The 19,213-nt window shown below is 32.0% G+C and overlaps 2 protein-coding genes across 2 annotated transcripts in view; one reads left to right on the forward strand and one right to left on the reverse strand.

Annotated features, from left to right (window-relative positions):
- LOC114339268 (ankyrin repeat domain-containing protein 13D) overlaps nt 1-403 on the forward strand; it is a 73,141-nt gene extending 72,738 nt beyond the window's left edge. The window contains exon 11 of the mRNA XM_028289898.2: nt 25-403. Within this exon, the coding sequence (XP_028145699.1) occupies nt 25-244 (220 nt within the window). The 3' untranslated portion in view covers nt 245-403. The remainder of the gene's footprint in view (nt 1-24) is intronic.
- Nucleotides 404-6,900: 6,497 nt separating this feature from the next.
- On the reverse strand, nt 6,901-9,752 carry LOC114339258 (uncharacterized). Its single transcript, XM_028289890.2, has 2 exons — nt 7,347-9,752; nt 6,901-7,282 (listed from the first exon to the last, which is right to left on the reverse strand). The coding sequence occupies exons 1-2, from the start codon at nt 7,605-7,607 to the stop codon at nt 7,106-7,108; spliced, it is 438 nt and encodes a 145-aa protein (XP_028145691.2). The 5' UTR covers nt 7,608-9,752; the 3' UTR covers nt 6,901-7,105.
- Nucleotides 9,753-19,213: the final 9,461 nt, after the last annotated feature.

The following is a 19,213-nucleotide window of genomic DNA, read 5'->3' on the forward strand; positions in this document are numbered from 1 at the left end:
GACATTGTTAATATTTATTTGTAGAGCTATCCAAGCCAGTTTAGAGCTTTACCAGCAAAACGCACCACCCAACACTCTGTCCACTTCCAACGCCAGTCCGAGCGAAACAGACTCCGATCTCCACCTAGCCCTGATGCTCTCTCAACAAGAAGAAGAAAAGAAGAGGCAACGGGAAGAAAAGGAACGGATAGACGAGCAGAAACTGCTGGCGGAGATTCTAGAATTGTCGCTAAAAGAAAAATAAGTTTTTGTCCAACTAGAAACGGTTGTATTTGGATGTTATCCAGGTATATTGATTTTGTAGATGTGATTTTGAGGAACGGTGGTATGTTTTGAAATTGTAGATATTTCTTTTATTTTCTTCCAACAATAATTACGTTTATTATAAAATTTTTACATCGTGGACGTAGAGTTTAATGGAGATGATAATACGATCGTTTCTACTGACACAAGAATTAAAAAAGCAATAAATACTATTGTATTAACTCTCAAATTACGAATTATGGTAAATTTCTTAAACATATCACACGAATTAAACCAAACATCATCACATGTACTATTTAAAAAAAAGGTCAAATAACACCAATAATCAGTAAATTCTTCTTTACGGACAATTTTCAGTTTAACCTTACGATGACCAACTTTTTTTTCTTACACGGATGGATGACCAACGGGGGTTAAAAATGGCCCCCGGTCAAAAAGGAAATTTGACAAAAAAATTAAGTTGTTTTAAAAAATAAAATAACGTATTCATAATTTTAATGTTGATTATTATATCAATAAATGATTATAGTCTGGGCAGATTATCGGAGACTAGGCCATTCTTGGGAAAAGTTATATACCAGCAATTTTATTGCTGGAATCGAATCTTATTATTTTATATATTAATAATATAGGTATGCAAAGTCCGCAGATAGTGTGCTGCTTTTTTATAAACAAAATGGCGCCCGAAAATCGTGTTTTTTTCAATTTTTGCTCTATAACTCCAAAGATTTTAACTTTACACCAAAAACACCCAAATAAAAATTCACCATAATTAAATTCTGCAGAGAGATGTGTTTTTCCCGATTTACTTTCAACTAAAATTTTAGATGATAAGTAATTGTTTATCAATAATTAAATAAGTAGGTAATATAAAAGCTCTTTTCGTATAGATTATAATTCCAGAAGGCAATGGAAATTGAATGAACAGTTTAGCAACAATTGAATTGTTAATTAAAAATTTACGGTCGCTATAATAACCACAATAATTATGATTCATAAGAATAACTATGATTTTTGTATAAAAAGACACTGTACCTATCTAACGTACTTTACAGAATTGAAATTGGACTATTTAAGCGGCCTCAGGAATATTTTAAAATTATAAACAATTTTTTGGCTTATAAACAAATAGAATATCTCGGGAAATATTAAATTCAATTAAATTATGAAAACGTCACTGGAAAAAAAGCGGCAGGACGCTTCTTTTAAAAGAAAAAACGTTTAATTGTGATGAGTGGTTCCTGAGATACAACCGGTCAAAATTGACCGGCATTTACGGCAAAGATATAAACAATAGGATCATAATTTTCGAACCGTCACCTTTTTATTTTTGTCCTCTTTCTTTACACCAATTTTCAAATCTTTAAAATACTCATAACATATACTATTATAATAAAAACTATCGATATTACGAGTGAAAATTGCCAAAAATAGCAAAATTCCCATCAAAAATTAGGTTGGAGAAAATGTAATCTCAAAGTTCAAAATCAGTATACGTTAAAAAAATGCATTTTCTCGGCTTCCCATGGAGCAATTTTCTTCATTCTTTTTTTGTTCCCAAGTAACTCGAGTAGAGCCATCTAACTAACGCATTATTCAATGCGTTATTATGCTATTATAATAGATTAATTTATTTATAAGAAAAGAAAACTACATATTTTTTCCAATTGTAGACTTTTTTTTAGGTAAACTTACTACAAGTGTACCTATTAACGTTAAAAACACAAATATTCAAAAACACAAAAATTTTTAGTTTAGAAACAAATAGAATATCTCAGGAAATATTAAATTAAATTAAGTCATGAAAACGGCACTGGAAAAAAGTGGCAGGACACTTCTTTTAAAAGCAAAAACGTTTAATTATGATGAGTGGTTCCTGAGATACAACCGGTCAAAGTTAACCGACATTCACGGCAAAGATATAAACAATAAGACCATAATTTTCGAACCATCACCTTTTTATTTTTGTCCTCTTTCTCCACACCAATTTTCATATCTTTAAAATACTCATAACATATATTATTATAATAAAATCTATCGATATTACGAGTGAAAATTGCCAAAAATAGCAAAATTCCAATCAAAAATTAAGTTGGAGAAAATGTAATCTCAAAGTTCAAAATCGGTAGGTATACGTTAAAAAAATGCATTTTCTCGGCTTCCCATGGAGCAATTTTCTTCATTCTTTTTTTGTTCCCAAGTAACTCAAGTAGAGCCATCTAACTAACACATTATTAAATGTCAAAGTTGCTTTTGTTTTGTTATAATAAATTAATTTATTTATTATAACAAAATTTTTAACTTGTTTAAATACAGATTGTTTAAATAATTATACAGCTTTCAAATGAGAATATTTGTGTTTTTAACGTTAATAGGTACACTTGTAGTAAGTTTACCTAAAAAAAAGTCTACAATTGGAAAAAATATGTAGTTTTCTTTTCTTATAAATAAATTAATCTATTATAATAGCATAATAACGCATTGAATAATGCGTTAGTTAGATGGCTCTACTCGAGTTACTTGGGAACAAAAAAAGAATGAAGAAAATTGCTCCATGGGAAGCCGAGAAAATGCATTTTTTTAACGTATACTGATTTTGAACTTTGAGATTACATTTTCTCCAACCTAATTTTTGATGGGAATTTTGCTATTTTTGGCAATTTTCACTCGTAATATCGATAGTTTTTATTATAATAGTATATGTTATGAGTATTTTAAAGATTTGAAAATTGGTGTAAAGAAAGAGGACAAAAATAAAAAGGTGACGGTTCGAAAATTATGATCCTATTGTTTATATCTTTGCCGTAAATGCCGGTCAATTTTGACCGGTTGTATCTCAGGAACCACTCATCACAATTAAACGTTTTTTCTTTTAAAAGAAGCGTCCTGCCGCTTTTTTTCCAGTGACGTTTTCATAATTTAATTGAATTTAATATTTCCCGAGATATTCTATTTGTTTATAAGCCAAAAAATTGTTTATAATTTTAAAATATTCCTGAGGCCGCTTAAATAGTCCAATTTCAATTCTGTAAATATGTACAGTGTCTTTTTATACAAAAATCATAGTTATTCTTATGTGTCAATTATTGTGGTTATTATAGCGACCGTAAATTTTTAATTAACAATTCAATTGTTGCTAAACTGTTCATTCAATTTCCATTGGCTTCTGGAATTACAATCTATAAGAAAAGAGCTTTTACATTACCAAGTTATTTAATTATTGATAAACAATTACTTATCTAAAATTTTAATTGAAAATTAAAGATTTTGTTGTAAAAACCCGCATTTTTTGGGGAAAATTTGTGTCGAAGTAAATAGGCAAAAACACGTCTCTATGCAGAATTTAATTACGGTGAATTTTTATTTGGGTGTTTTTGGTGTAAAGTTAAAATATTTGAAGTTATAGAGCAAAAATTGAAAAAACACGATTTTTGGGCGCCATTTTGTTTATTAAAAAAGTAGCACACTATCTGCGGACTTTGCATACCTATATTATTAATATCTATATAGAATCATAAGATTCGATTCCAGCAATAAAATTGCTGGTAAATAACTTTTCCTTGTATTTTGCTAATTAGCCCAGAGTATTAATGAACATTAGTAAAACACATTTTTAATTACAACTGAACAAAATCAGGAAACATCATTTTGAACTAAAGAAATTTGAAAATATACACTGACTTACGCCGCCACAGGTATAAAAAACCATTTTTGTTAAATATTGGGATGTTCCTTGCAGGCAAAATGTTTGCATTTATCGCTTTTCGATGTGAATTTTTCTGTCGGATGATCAACTGCAAATTTTACATCGGCCACGTTTCCTACCATTTTCAGTTGGCTCTGTATCTTCAGAATCTTCTGAATATTTTGTTAGTACCATATCCAAGGCTTTTTGAATGTGTTTATGAAAACCTTGACGCGGTCGGGATTGTATAAAGGGTGTGACTAGTTCAAGGGCCAAATTTTGAAGAAAGAGCCTCCTTGGAAAAGATTTCCTTTTTCGTAGTCTTCATACTTATCTATGTATAGGGCAAATGCATTTAGCCGCCTATTACTCGCAAAATTACTCAGAATTTCACATAATAGACGGTATTTACTTAATATACAATTGGAACATGGAAGACCAAGGGCGGTCGTCTTTGACCCCAAATTCAGAAAATATTTTTTTATTCGTGAAATATTGGGACCGTGCAAGTTCGGCAAAGCGACACCTGGTTTCTACGCTCAGCAACATTATTCGCACTTTATATTGGCCAATCATATTGGTCCTGGTTACTGGATAATTGTCAAGGCCATAGTCCAAAAAATAATAAGAAAAAATACGATTCAGGTTATGTTATTAAAACGTAAACAATTATATGTATTAAATAAAATTAGTTATTAAAATGCAGTACTACAAGCAAAATACAATTACTTAAATTTACCTTTATATAATAATTGCATATCATATCAATATTGTGGAGCAATATATAATTTTTCTTCTTCAATGACAGTAGGTATGAAATATACGTCAATTTGACAATTTCAATTGACAATATGAATTATTTAAGAAAGTTGCAATATTTCTCCGCTATTCTCGCACGATCGTTTCTCGTATCCCCTCCAAGTACTTGCACACCGCGAATAGGGAATTTTTTTATTATAAAATATGAGGATATAAAATATTTCTTAATTTATTAAAGAAAACCATACATTGGGGTCGAAATTGACCCCCGTTTGTCATCCGAAGGTTGACCTATTCAATATCTCCAGTTTGTAACATCATGCCTGTGAGCTGATGTACCCATTATTCACAATACAATTATTACAATAGGAATTGCTTATTTCATATTAGTTCTATTTAATACTCAACATATTAAACGGGAAAAAAACTAGGCCGCATTACTCAGAATTGGAAGTATTGGAGCATTCTTACTAGCACATAAACAAAAATAAAATTGAAGAAAAAGAAAAAAAATATAAGATGATAGCTACTAGAGCTGACCCGAGAAATACTGGATAAATAAAAGGAAGCAAACAGTCAAAAACGATTTGCCAAAAATGGCGCCACTTTGTTTTTCTTTTGAGAGACAAAGAAAACTCTTAAAGACAATATACATATATAAATAAATAACAATCACACCTATGTTGTATGATTGTTCAGCAAACCTGTTAGGTAGTGGATTATCTAAAGAGCTATGACTCATGCAATCGCAGAATACAAATCTACGTTTCGACCGTACAAATTTTAATAATTTTAGACGGACCGGCTTTAGATAGTCATATATAATGTCAAGGTCATAGCTCTTTTTTTTTTTTTTTTTTTTTTTTTTTTTTTTTTTTTTTTTTTGAGTTAATTTGATGGGCTTGGCCGAGCCAATTAGCCAGACATTTTGTTATTTAAAAAAAAACAAATTTGATTTTTCAATCAGAGGAATTTTTTCTGTATTTCTAACTCTAAATACATAACAAACTAACATTATTATCTAAATAATACTCTGTTTTGGTTGTTCATTTTTTTTTTGTAAATTTTTATTTTTTTTTTGTATTTTTTTGGATTTTTTTTATATTGTTAATTTGTTTTTTTTTTATTAATTTTTTTATTGTTATTTTTTATAATTTTTTTTTTACTACGCTAAGACGTAAACCCGATTCATCCTCGCGGAGGTTTACATCTTCTTAGATTTTTTTTTTGCTTTTTTTATTTTTTATTTTTTCTGTTTTTTTTTCTTTTCTTTTTCTCTTTTTTTTTTGTTCTTTTCTTTTTTCAATTATAATATACAATAATTACTTAAATCTACAGGATTTAAAACAAAATAACAACAAAACAAACATGTTTGTTTTGTTTTAACAAACATGCCTGCTTTGTTTTAACAAAATTTCTTAAATACAGGGTAAATTTTATTGCTACAATCTATATTTACAATTTTTGATATGTTCGTAAATTGTTTTTAATATATTAATATCTTCAGAAAATATCAAATTGTTCAGGTAGACGGGAAGTGGAATTTTTAATATATTAAGATTATCATAAAATTTGTTTATATTTACTGATTGATGTGAACATTCGAGTAGAATATGTAGTAGATATTAGAGAATATAGTAGAATATGTAGTATAGCTCTTTAGAAAATCTATTACCTCTAGCAATTGTTTATATGTGATCCAAGAGAAAATAAGATTCGTTAGGAGAAATCAAAATACAATGTTGTTACATACAAACATTATTTGTTATTACATTTATACATTTGAAGTATGTCAAAACCGACAACTGTACGGATAGGCGTATTTGCTATACGTGCTTATGCGCTGTGTGTGCGAATAAAGCGAATACTGACGAATGAACTCTATTAGTGATGTAACCAATAAAAAACGGTACCGTTTTTTTTTAAAAAAACCGTTTTTTATTGCAAAAAAAACGAAGCCTTCGTTTTTTTTGTTTTTTTTTTCGTTTTTTTTTATTTTGATTTTTTAAGTGGGTACAGTTTATTTAATGACAAAAACATATAATAAATATAATATTCTGTATAATTTTATAACAAAATAAGTATTATTTCGTTTCATAATTAATTTCGTATAAATCCTTTAAATAAAAAGACCATGGGTATAAACAAAATAAGAAGAGTTTATTCGTTAACTTGCAAAATCAAAGCAAAAATAAGTAATAAAAATTTATCAAATAAAAAAACAACGTCTTAATGATTGAAAAGGTTCAATTAATTAACCGAATCCCTTAAATGAACACTGATCCGTCCCGTCGCTATCTGCATTTTCTTCAGACTCTGAAGCTTCCTCTTCATCACTTTCAAAGACAGACTCCGACTGATCTGAATTGGATATTATCATTGGTTCCGGTTCAGATTCTAATGCAGGATTGACTGTGAAGCTAGGATAGCTGCAATTGTGTCATCATTCCATAGAAAAGCCTTTTTGAATAGTCCTTCTTTTGCAATAAAATTGACAACGTCAGCTAAGACGGCTGCTTCATCGACATCTGGCATCTTCTGTGCTACCTTGTATATGACTTCTGTCGCATCAGTCTACATTAAATAAAAAAATTAATAGAAATATAACTAAAACCCACTATAACCTAAAAAAAATTACCATCTCATCTGAGCTAAGTTCGCAGCCACGATATTTTGGATCCAAAAGGTTAGCTACAAAATGAACACTATAAATAGCAAACTTCTTCCGATTTTCAAAAATTGCCCTTGTATCTGCTTCCTCTTTGGATAACAATGGACTTTTAGTGACATTTTCTAATGAGGTGTTAACCATTTTTTTAAATAAATGCAGACATTTTGAAATCGTTGGTGTGTCACCTTCTACAGAGGTAATTGTGTTAGCAATTGGTTCCAGAAGCATAATGTATCCTTGTACCCGGTCCCAAAATATATCGCTTAGAGCATTTTTTTTAAAGATGGGTGTTTGCTTACTGTCTTTTCAACTTCTTCATTGATAGCCATCCTTTTTATTATTTGTTTGTTAGCAAGCAATGATTGTAGACAAAGAACTAATGATCCCCATCTGGTAGGCACTGGGAGTTTAAGACTGCAACTTATTTTTAATTCGTTTTTTTTCCTTTACCCACGCAGATAATATGTGGCTTTGTCGGATGGCCTTTGTAAGGGCAACAGCCTCGGCAGTAAACGATTTCAGACTTGTTAAATTTAGCACTAAATATTATTATATATATAGTTATTTAAATAAGCACTAAACACAAATATTTCCGGCACAAGGCAAGTAAATCACAAAATAACAACAGAACACCTGCAAAAGCTAATCGGTAATTCCCCGGTTTTCTCAGCGCCAACGAATACGAGCGTCCTGCTAAATTTCGGTGATTCCCCAAAAGCAACGACGTAAAAAAATAATAGATAAAGGCAGTAAGGGTTTAATGTTTCAATATTTTTTAAAAAGGAACGTCAAACACTGAGTTTCTAGATGTTTTGGATATAATATTGAAATATTGGGTGATTTTTAGGCTTACAAACAACTCCTAATATTGATATTGTTAATATTACGTTGAGAAACTAATAAAAAACAATTAAAAACAAAAAAAACACGTGTTTTATTGTTTTTTTTTTCGTTTTTTTTTAGAATAAAAAAAAAACACGTTTTTTTACATCACTAAACTCTATACACTTCGTCTTATGTGGCCCAATAAAGCGCATAACAAATAACACATAGCGAAGTGCGATGCCGCCATTAAATCCTACAATCAAAAATGTCCATTACTACTTTATACTTTCTTACTTCTTTTGAAAAAGTTTATAAATTCCTCCCGATTACCTATGTAAGTATTTTTCTTTGAAGATTTCAAGATGTTTATAAAATAAATATTGTTTTCTTTTCTTTCTTTCGAATAAATAAATGTATATGAAAATATATGTAAAGATACAAAATTGACACATACCAAACATTAAAAACATTATACAGGATCGCATAATAAAATAAAAAAGAGGTTTTCTGGATGGGTTACACAATTGTAGGCACCGTGAGTGAAATTGTTAATATATTTAATTTTTTGTAAACAAACTTTATTGCTTTTTTAATTCCAATAAACCATAAATTACCTCCATACTAGGTAAGATAACAACGGCACATTAACATTATATCAGCCAAAATTCTAATCATAAACATGTAGATATATCAAAATGTTTAGCTAGTCTACCGGATTAAAAAATAAATCGAAGCTGCAATCAAATATTATCAATAGTTAATCTATAATCTTAATGAAGTCTCTGTCTTAGTATAATGCTAACGAATTAGTAGGGCCATTCCTCGAAAAATCCTTTGTTCTGTATGTTACATTTTGGTGACAGTTGTCGCATTCAGGAGACGAAAAAGTGAGGGAGCAGTTCCCGGCTAACAGTTGTGTTTCGACTTGTGAATGCTCCGCTCCCTAAACGCGTGACAGCCTATCACTTTCTGTTATATGTGAGGTTATATACTAGCCTATGCACAATAAATTGTTTTTTACTTCATAATCATGGTCAAAGACCATGGATTGTTTACGTCTGCGCTATTTTACAATTGATAATTACTACTTGACGCCATCTTTCAACAAGTCTGTTGACAAATTCACAAAAGTATCATACGCTGGACGGAGGTAGCGGAATATCAATGAAGCTCACTGTCATGGCGACCGTTCCGTAAGTAGTGCAACATTCAGTGAAGGAATTCCTAACAGTTGTGAAACCGCTCCGTCACTTTTTCGTCTCCTGAATGCGACAAATGTCACCGAATTCATCAAAAATTTTATTCCTTTGCGCAGATGAATGACAGGTAAGGGCAGAGCCTACATCCTACGTCTACCGTGATTGGTCGTTACGGTCGCGCAGTTGCCGTGATTGGTCGTTATCGTCGCGCATTCAAAATTTTGTCACAGGAGTGGATTGCAAACTTGGAACCGTCAAAATCGTGAGTGACCCTACTGATTCGTTAGCATTATACTGTGTTCCTGTGGGACATAATGAAGTATTTGATTGTTAATGCCGGTTTATTAAAAAAAAAACTCGCCAGTTTTCTAAAGATTTTCGATAAATTAATTTCTAGCGTAATACGATTCTGTGGTAAATTTAGTCAATCGAATGTGACTGAAATTAAAATGTATATACTATGTAAGATGGTACATTTGGGATTAAAAATTGTGTTTGATATATACTATCCACTATAATTTCTGCTTACAACTTCATTTGAAACAATATAGGGCAGTCAATGAGGGTATGTGGCTCCGACTTCCATCCTACTTTATCGATTTACGTGATATTTTCACAGTAAGTAGGGAATAGCCCAAGAAACAAAGTCTACCCTATGCCGATGTGTGCTTTTGTCTTGGGGGCGGTTCCTACCCCCTCTTGGAGGTGGAAAATTTTTTGCTTGAATAACTACGGAAGTTGCTAGAGAACCTAATACTAAGCAAAAAATGTTCTATATTTTTTTTTCGAAAACTCAGTACTTTTTGAGTTATTCCTGGTTGAAAATTGGCCATTTTCATTGAAACATAACACCTTTTCAAACGGTTTTTTGCGAATACCTTAAAAACTATGCATCTAACTAAAAAAACTGTATAAAACATTTTTGTAGCTTATAAAATAACAAAGAGATTATTTCCTTTATGAATCTTCTAGTTATAACACAAAAAGAGATATGGTAAGTGAAAAAAACTTGTTTTCTTGGTGCATGCTCAAATCAGTGTATTTAACTTGAAATAACAGAGAAACGGTCGATTTTAGGTGTATAATGCTACCAATAACTGTTGTTGTGCTTGAAAAGACCTATAAATTAAGCAATATTAAATGTCGATTACATTCAAACTATGCGAGATAAACTGTAAAAAATTTGATGACATTGATTATTTTAAGAAATAAATGAGAAGTATATTTAACCCCTCATCCACAAGAATTTAAATGCATCGTTTTCCTTCTACAATACATTTTACTATAGTGTTTTTTTTTATGTTCAAAAAGTTGGGCGGGTTTAAAATGAATGGTTTTTGAAAAAAATAAGATCAAATTATTGAGCGCATTTTTAAATTTTCTTAAAAATCTTCCTATTTCTCCATGCAACTCGAAAATGATAAGAGATGCCAAAAAAAAAGATGCCATACAAAAATGTAGGTTTCTTCTAGATAAACATTTTGATGTTATTTTTTTATAAAAGTATCTCTTATCGTTTTCAAGTTACATGGAGAAAAAGGAAGATTTTTAAGAAAAATTAAATATGCGCTCTATAATTTGATTTTATTTTTTTCAAAATCCATTCATTTTAAACCCGCTCAACTTTTTGAACATAAAAATAACACTGTAGTAAAATGTATTGTAGAAGGAAAACGATGCATTTAAATTCTTGTGGATGAGGGGTTAAATATACTTCTCAATTTTTTTCTTAAAATTCGTTAGTCATCAATTTTTTGCAGCATATCTCGCTTAGTTTTAATGTAATCGACATTTAATATTGCATATTTGAAAGGACTTTTCAAGCACAATAAAAGCATTATACACCTAAAATCGACCGTTTCTCTGTTATTTCAAGTTGAATACACTGATTTGAGCATGCACCAAAAAAACAAACTCTTTTTGCCTACCATATCTCTTTTTGTGTTATAATTAGAATCTCTTTGATTTTTTATGAGCTACAAAAATGTTTTATATAATTTTTTAGTTAGATGCATTGTTTTTAAGGTATTCGCAAAAAAACTGTTTGAAAAGGTGTTATATTTCAATGAAAATGGCCAATTTTCAACCACGAATAACTCAAAAAGTATTGAGTTTTCGAAAAAAAAAATTATAGAACAGTTTTTGCTTAGAATTAGGTTCTCTAGCAACTTCCGTAGTTGTTTAACCAAAAAATTTTCCACCCCCGAGAAGGGGTGGGAACCGCCCCCACGACAAAAGCACACATCGGCATAGGGTAGACTTTGAATAAGGAGATATTTTCAGGCTATTCCTAAAATTTCATTAAAATCCATGCAGTAGGATAGAATTCGGAGGTAATAACCTGTTCTTGCTCTCATTGACTGCCCTAATATTACAATTAACAATTCGAAGTTTTATTTCTGGAGAAATAAACACTTCTATTGGGACTATTTTCTGGTTACGCCTGTATTCCTGGTTTCTATCACAGGAGAGCGTCGATAATCCGAACTAATTGGTACAGGGGTAGTTCGGATTATCGAACATATGTTTAAAATACATACAAAGCTCATAAACATAGTACATATATTATATATGTACATACGTTTTAGTTACAAGGAATAAAACACCTGCAATCCGCGGTCATATTTTGCCGATATTGTCATATTACATCCAAAAATTCGGTCCGCGATTATATTTTTTAATTTTATAATTTTTTTTGCATTCGGATTACCAGGGTTAGGATTATCGACGCTCTACTGTACTTGCAAATCAAACGAACGATAAATGAAAGAAGACACGGGGAAGTCTAAAATTTGCACTTTACTACCTGTATAAATATTCATCAAGGAAAATTTCAACGAAATCTTGGTCCCTATACTCAGAAAGGAACAAACTAATTTAAAATGAAAATGAGATATGTATACAGTATTCGGCACCACTCTCATGAGGTTTTCCAGTGCCGTAACGCTTTCCTGGAGGCATTCCAACTTTGATTTATTGTTAGCGGATTGCGCTTCTTCCTCCTGACTGGACGTATCCGAGACTAATCTTTTCTTTTTCTTGTTTGTGCTCTTGGTCGTCTGTGTTTGCCACTCATCTTCGCAGCTTTCGGTATCTGGGCTACTCGCTTCCCCTTTTTGTGCTTCTAATCTTGTTTTCTTTTCCTTTGGGCGTCTCTCTTCTTTTTTCTATCTTTATGCCATGCCTCTTTTTTTCCTTTCTCCTCTGATATTTCTTTCTCCCTCCTCTTTGACTTTTGTCTTCTGTGGGCTCTCTTCTCTCACCTATGATCTTTCTTTATTCCTCCTCTTTGACTTCTGTCTTCTGTGGTACTCTCTTCTCTTGCCTCTGATCTTTCTACTCTCTTATCGGGGCTCTCTCTTGAACGCCCTATTTCTTCGACCGTTTCTCGTGTATCTTCTCTCTTTTGTTGTCAATATAAGACAAATTATTAAGAATATTCAACGATTTGTGTTCAGATTTACAAATAGAAAATAAACTTGTTTGTTTATACTCTAACACAGTATTTGATCACGATTGTACTTACAAGTTTATTTCGGTAATAAAAAATAATGTTCTTATACTATAAATACAAAAAAAAATCTACAATATGTTTTAATACTAGAAAGAATAAAAAAAACAAATCGCTTGATTTAAAAACCTCAAAAAGTTTTGAAGAGAATTGGCTTTGTTTTGGTTTATTAGAATGTTTTCTTTCGCCTTTCTTTCACTTTTCATCTTTTGCTGTACTAATAATAGTCAACCATATCACTTTGGTTGTTAATAGTAATATTAGGCTTTGAAAAAGGAATACATGAGAAGAGCTGTAAACGAAATATATTTCTAACGTTAAAATTCTTATTTTTTAGATTTTCAAAATGATTTCAAAGGGGACCTTTGAAGAGAATTTTCTTTGGTTTGGTTTATTAGAATGTTTTCTTTCGCCTTTCTTTCACTTTTCATCTTTTGCTGTACTAATAATAGTCAACCATATCACTTTGGTTGTTAATAGTAATATTACGCTTTGAAAAAGGAATACATGAGAAGAGCTGTAAACGAAATATATTTCTAACGTTAAAATTCTTATTTTTTAGATTTTCAAAATGATTTCAAAGGGGGCTTTACAGCTATTTACATACAGTATGGTCTATGTATATTTATGGAAATTATTTTATTATTAAGTTTTAAGAAAAATCCTTCAAAAGTTCGACTTTTATTATTAAAATTACACTTTCTGGGTAAAATTTGGCTCCCTCTCTGACTACTTTAAGGTAACAACTATCCAAATTTTTTTAAGCGAAGAAGGTAGCGTCTAGCACAAGATTGTTTATTTTTGTATGTTAACCAGCTACTGTACTGTTTCTTATTCTTCTAGTGTCTATTCGTTATCGAATGATCGTCATGATCGTTTAACGATAATTTTATTTGTTGCTGCTCTGACTAGTCCACATATATTCCAATTTACTGTGTAAATTATTTCTCTTTCTTTATTCAGTGAAGTCTATATTATATTTCTTAATAACTTCAGATACTTTGACCATTAAAAGCTATAATTCGTGTAACAACTTCTTAGAAAATTGTCTCTGAGTACATGGTGACTATGAGTGATGAAAAAATACATCCTGGTCGAACATCGCACATAACTGTCACTCCCTCTGTTGAAATCCTTGTTGTGGACTTCAACAGAAGCTGATTGATTCCACTATAAATTTCGGAATATACGTAGGTGCTTTACTATTTTGTAGAACTTCCATAGTTTTATTGTGGTGAACTTCGTTGATATAAATCCAGCATTCTCTGGAGGTCATCCTCATCCTCATTGGTGCTACAACGCTGTCTTCCAATTTTTATGAGAGATATCACATCTTTACCACCAATCACCTATTAATAGTTGTACCTTCTCCTCCAAATACCGTTTTCACAGATTCCTCTTAGGATTTTTTGTTAAAATATGAGCAAAAAATTTTCATCTGTCTTGGAGATGGTCCATGTTTCCGATGCATGTCACTTCCGATGCATCGCAACATACATATCTTATTTTAGACAAACATTTAGCAGCAAATACATATATTTTACTTTTTTATATACTTTACTCCTATATTTACACTTAATATAATTCTTGATTTTTTTCACTGCGTTTCTTAATTTACATCTCAGTTCTAGTTTTGTAGTTCATCTTATATTAACTAAATTAATTAATAAGTTGAAAAAGCCAATAGATTTGTCTCTTTTTCTGTTGATTTTAAATGAAAAAAAGTGATAACCGACAAATGATTAATACATATTTGTAGATAAATTTGGTAATTACTAATCCTAAATAAAATTGATATAAAAATTTGTTGTACTATTTATTTATGTTATTAATTAATATTTATTTTATGTATTTAGTTGTTTTAAATGTAAATCACATTTTCCATAAATTACAATTATGTCTGAATAAAACATTCTTATTAAAAAGTTTTTGTCATTTTTTTCCTTTACCTGGTCCCTCTAAGGCTCCGAAAACTGAAAAACAGAAAATAAACTGCTCGTCAAAAGTTGGGAATATAGAGAATTATGCTCATTTTCATAGTTGATTTTTTCGTGAACAGATTAACGGATTCCGCTCATTTTTTTAAAATTATTTTAATTTTTCTTTAGTATTTACACAGTTGTGCAAAAGTTAACTCAAACTTCTCTTTTGTACTTATATCGGGTGGAAGAAAAGAAATGTTTTTCATATGTTAAGTTTGAAACACCCTGTAGGGAGGACGAGGTACAAATGTGAGTATACATCAGAATCGTATTGTAGTCTTATGTTTTGTGAACATGTTGCTTTTTGAATGTCCTTGATATCTTTAGAAACGAAGAAAATAAACGGTTTTGTAGTTTAACATGTGTTTTAACCGAAACAAAAGTTTGAGACACCTTGTAGGGAGAAAAAGGCAGGAAGATTGGTATACATCGATATTATCATATTATGTTATAGGTTCATGTTTTGCAAATATTTAATTTTTTAAATTTCTCTGATATCTTTAATGACAGTGAAACTCGACGGTTTTACTCTTTAAAATGTGTTTTAACTGACTACGTGCGATACGTTAGGAGGCCATGTCTTATCATACCACTAAGATGAAATTATTTTCTACATATAGTGCGAAAGGAACAGAGTGTTTAAAGAAAAAAAAACTGTGTAATGTACCTCTCGCTATTTAAAGAGCATCCACGTATACACCAAATCAGTACTTACTCTCAAGGAAATTCCACCCCAAAACGCCACAGAGCCTCCATTAAACAATCTAGTCTGTCTTATGTTGCGTTGTACATACCGCTTACCTGGTCGAAAATAACTCTTATAGGTGTCAATGAGAAATGTTTACCTTATGTGTCTTTCTGTTTTGAAAGTTTTGTTAACTGTTATTTTTTATTGTTAATTTAGTTTTGTTTCAGTTAAAACACATGTTAAAGAGTAAAACCACCTACAGTCGGAAAAATGAAAGAATACCCATGAACGAACATATAAAACACCCTGTATTTTCCTGTCACCGTGTCACAAAGAAAATTGTCCAGTGCAAGTAAATGTAACAATAATTATTACATGTACTTGTGCTGGCCAATTTTTTGTGTGACACAGTGGCAGGAAAATACAGCGTGTTTTATATGTTCGCTCATGGGTATTCTTTCGTTTTTCCGACTGTATCTTCTTTGTTTCTAAAGACATCAGGTAAATTCAAAAAACAAAATGTTCACAAAATATAAGACTACAATACGATTCTGATGTATACTAACATTTGTACCTCGTCCTCCCTACAGGGTGTCACAAAGTTAATATAAGAAAAACATTTCTTTTCTTCCACCCAGTGTAAGTACAAAAAAGAAGTTTGAGTAAATCGTTGTACAACTTTGTTAATATAAAGAAAAATCTAAAATAATAAAAAAAAATTAGCGGAATCCGTTAATTGGTTCACGAAAAAATCAACTATGAAAATGAGCATAATTTTCTATATCCCTAACTTTTGACGAGCAGTTTATAATCATATTTAAATATCTGTTACCCGAAAAACCCAATTTCAGGACAAACTAGTATGGCCTAGGCCAAACTAGTTTGTTCTAACCGCATTAGGATAAACTAGTATGGCCTAGGCCAAACTAGTTTATCCTATCGCGCGTAGGCCAAACTAGTTTATCCTAACCCAAACTAGTTTATCCTGATATAAATAAACACACTTCAGACCAAACTAGTTTATCCTGATACAAAGACGCACACTTCAGGCCAAACTAGTACGGCCTTCTTCTTCTTCTTCTTGTAGTGCCTCTCCGTTTCGGATGTTGGCGACCATCATGGCAATCTCTACTTTTCACACTGCTCCTCTGAAAAGATTTGTAGTGGTTGTGTCGAACCACGTACGTAGATTTTTCAGCCAGGAAATCCTTCGCCTAGTACGGCCTAGCCTACACTAATTTAGCCGAGTCGAAAGTAATTTGACGAACATGTAAGGACTTTTACATGCGGGGAATTCCCAAATCACGTTCTTTATAATCCAAGGATGGTACTAAAAGTGAGAAATTTGACCTAGGCTGTCTGTTCGTCGGTCCGTCCGACCGCGAATATAACTGCTCCGTCACTATACCAGGTAGAATGCCAAATGAGGTGTTAAATGAAAGCTTATAATCCAAGGATGGTACTAAAAGTGAGGAATTTGACCTAGGCTGTCGGTCCGTTCGACCGCGAATATAACTGCTCCGTCACTTTACCAGGTAGTATGACAAATGAGGTGTCAAATGATAGCTTATAAACCAAGGATGGTACCAAAAGTGAGAAACTTGACCTAGACTGTCTGTCTGTCGGTCCGTCCGACCGCGAATATAACTGCTCCGTCACTATACCAGGCAGAATGAAAAATGAGGTGTCAAATAAAAGCTTATAATCCAAGGATGTTACTTAAGGTGAGAAATCTTAGCGAAGCTGTCTGTCCGTCCGACCGTAAATGTAATTTTTTCGTCAATATACCAGATATAATGACAAACGAGGTGTCAAATGAAAGCTTATAATCCTAGGCTGGTATTAAAGGTGAGAAATTTGTTCTAGGACTTCCGGTTCTAGACGCTCACTTCAGGCCAAACTAGTTTGGCCTTTAGTAACATCCTTGGATTATAAGCTTTTATTTGACACCTCATTTTTCATTCTACCTGGTATAGTGGCAGAGCAGTTATATTCGCGGTCGAACGGACCGACAGACAGACAGCCTAGGTCAAATTTCTCACTTTTAGTACCACTCTTGGATTATAAGCTTTCATTTGACACCTCATTTGTCATTCTACTTGGTATAGTGACGAAGCAGTTTTATTCGCGGTCGAACGGACAGACAGTCTAGGTCAAATTCCTCACTTTTAGTACCATCCTTGGATTATAAGCTTTCATTTAACACCTAATTTGTCATTCTAGCTTATTTAGTGATGGAGCAGTTATATTCGCGGTCGGACGGACCGACAGCCCAGGTCAAATTTCTCACTTTTAGTACCATCCTTGGATTATAAAGGACGTGATTTGGGAATTCCCCGCATGTAAAAGTCCTTACATGTTCGTCAAATTACTTTCGACTCTGCTAAATCAGTGTAGGCTAGGCCGTACTAGGCGAAGGATTTCCTGGCTGAAAAATCTACGTACGTGGTTCAACACAACCACTACAAGTCTTTTCAGAGCAGCAGTGTGAAAAGTAGAGATTGCCATGATGGTCGCCAACATCCGAAACGGATACTCACTACAACAAGAAGAAGAAGAAGGCCGTACTAGTTTATCCTGAAGTGTGAATCTTTATTATATCAGGATAAACTAGTTTGGCCTAGGCCAAACTAGTTTGGCCTGAAGTGTGCGTCTTTATATCAGGATAAACTAGTTTGCCCTGAAGTGTGTTTATTTATATCAGGATAAACTAGTTTGGCCTACGCGCGATAGGATAAACTAGTTTGGCCTAGGCCATACTAGTTTATCCTAAAGCGGTTAGGATAAACTAGTTTGTCCTGAAATCGGATTTGGCCGGTAACATATCCACCAACGCAACAGTTGAAAGTTGAACACTAATTCTATCTACCTTATTTGGTATTAAGAAAGAGTAATAGTGGCTCTTTCATAATATAGTGACCACTGTCAAGTATTGGTTATAGTTTATGATATTAATTGCTTAAAATACAGGCTGTTACACGACGGTACGGCTCGTACCAGTCACTAAAAGCAAGTACTGACTTTTAGTACTCTCCTTGTGTAAATTGGTTTTTATATCCCAGTAGTTCCAACTGCGAATGTTCATGACAGTGGAGTAAATAGAAAGCAAAAAGCAATGCTATTTATTGGAACGAGTAATAGTACATTCTTTCACGGTTTTTGCGGTAAATTTTAAAGAACCGTTTGGATTGAGATGAAATTTGGCATACGCATAGCTAACATGTCAAAGAAAAAAAGTGATATTGTGCCGATGTGTGCTTTTGCCCTGGGGGTGACTTTCACCCCCTCTTGAGGGTGAAAAAATATATGGCAAAAATAAGTACGGAAATAGATAAACTGATTAATTTTAAGTAACTTTTATTCTATAGAGTTTTTTCGCCACAGTCAACACTTTTCGAGTTATTTGCGAGTGAATATGTTCATTTTTCAACAAAATAACCACGTTTTTAGACGGTTTTTCGCAAATAACTCAAAAAGTAAGTATTTTGTCGAAAAAAAAAAAACGTTCTTAGGAAAAATATAGCCTGTGAAAAAATTTAAAAAAATGGCGTACGCTTGAGGTCTCTGGACCTCGTAGAACCAGAGTTATAGCCAATGAAAAATAGGTTCGTATTCGCCAAATTTCAAAT

The sequence above is a fragment of the Diabrotica virgifera genome, chromosome 5 (assembly GCF_917563875.1).
Source record: "Diabrotica virgifera virgifera chromosome 5, PGI_DIABVI_V3a".
NCBI lineage: Eukaryota > Metazoa > Arthropoda > Insecta > Coleoptera > Chrysomelidae > Diabrotica > Diabrotica virgifera.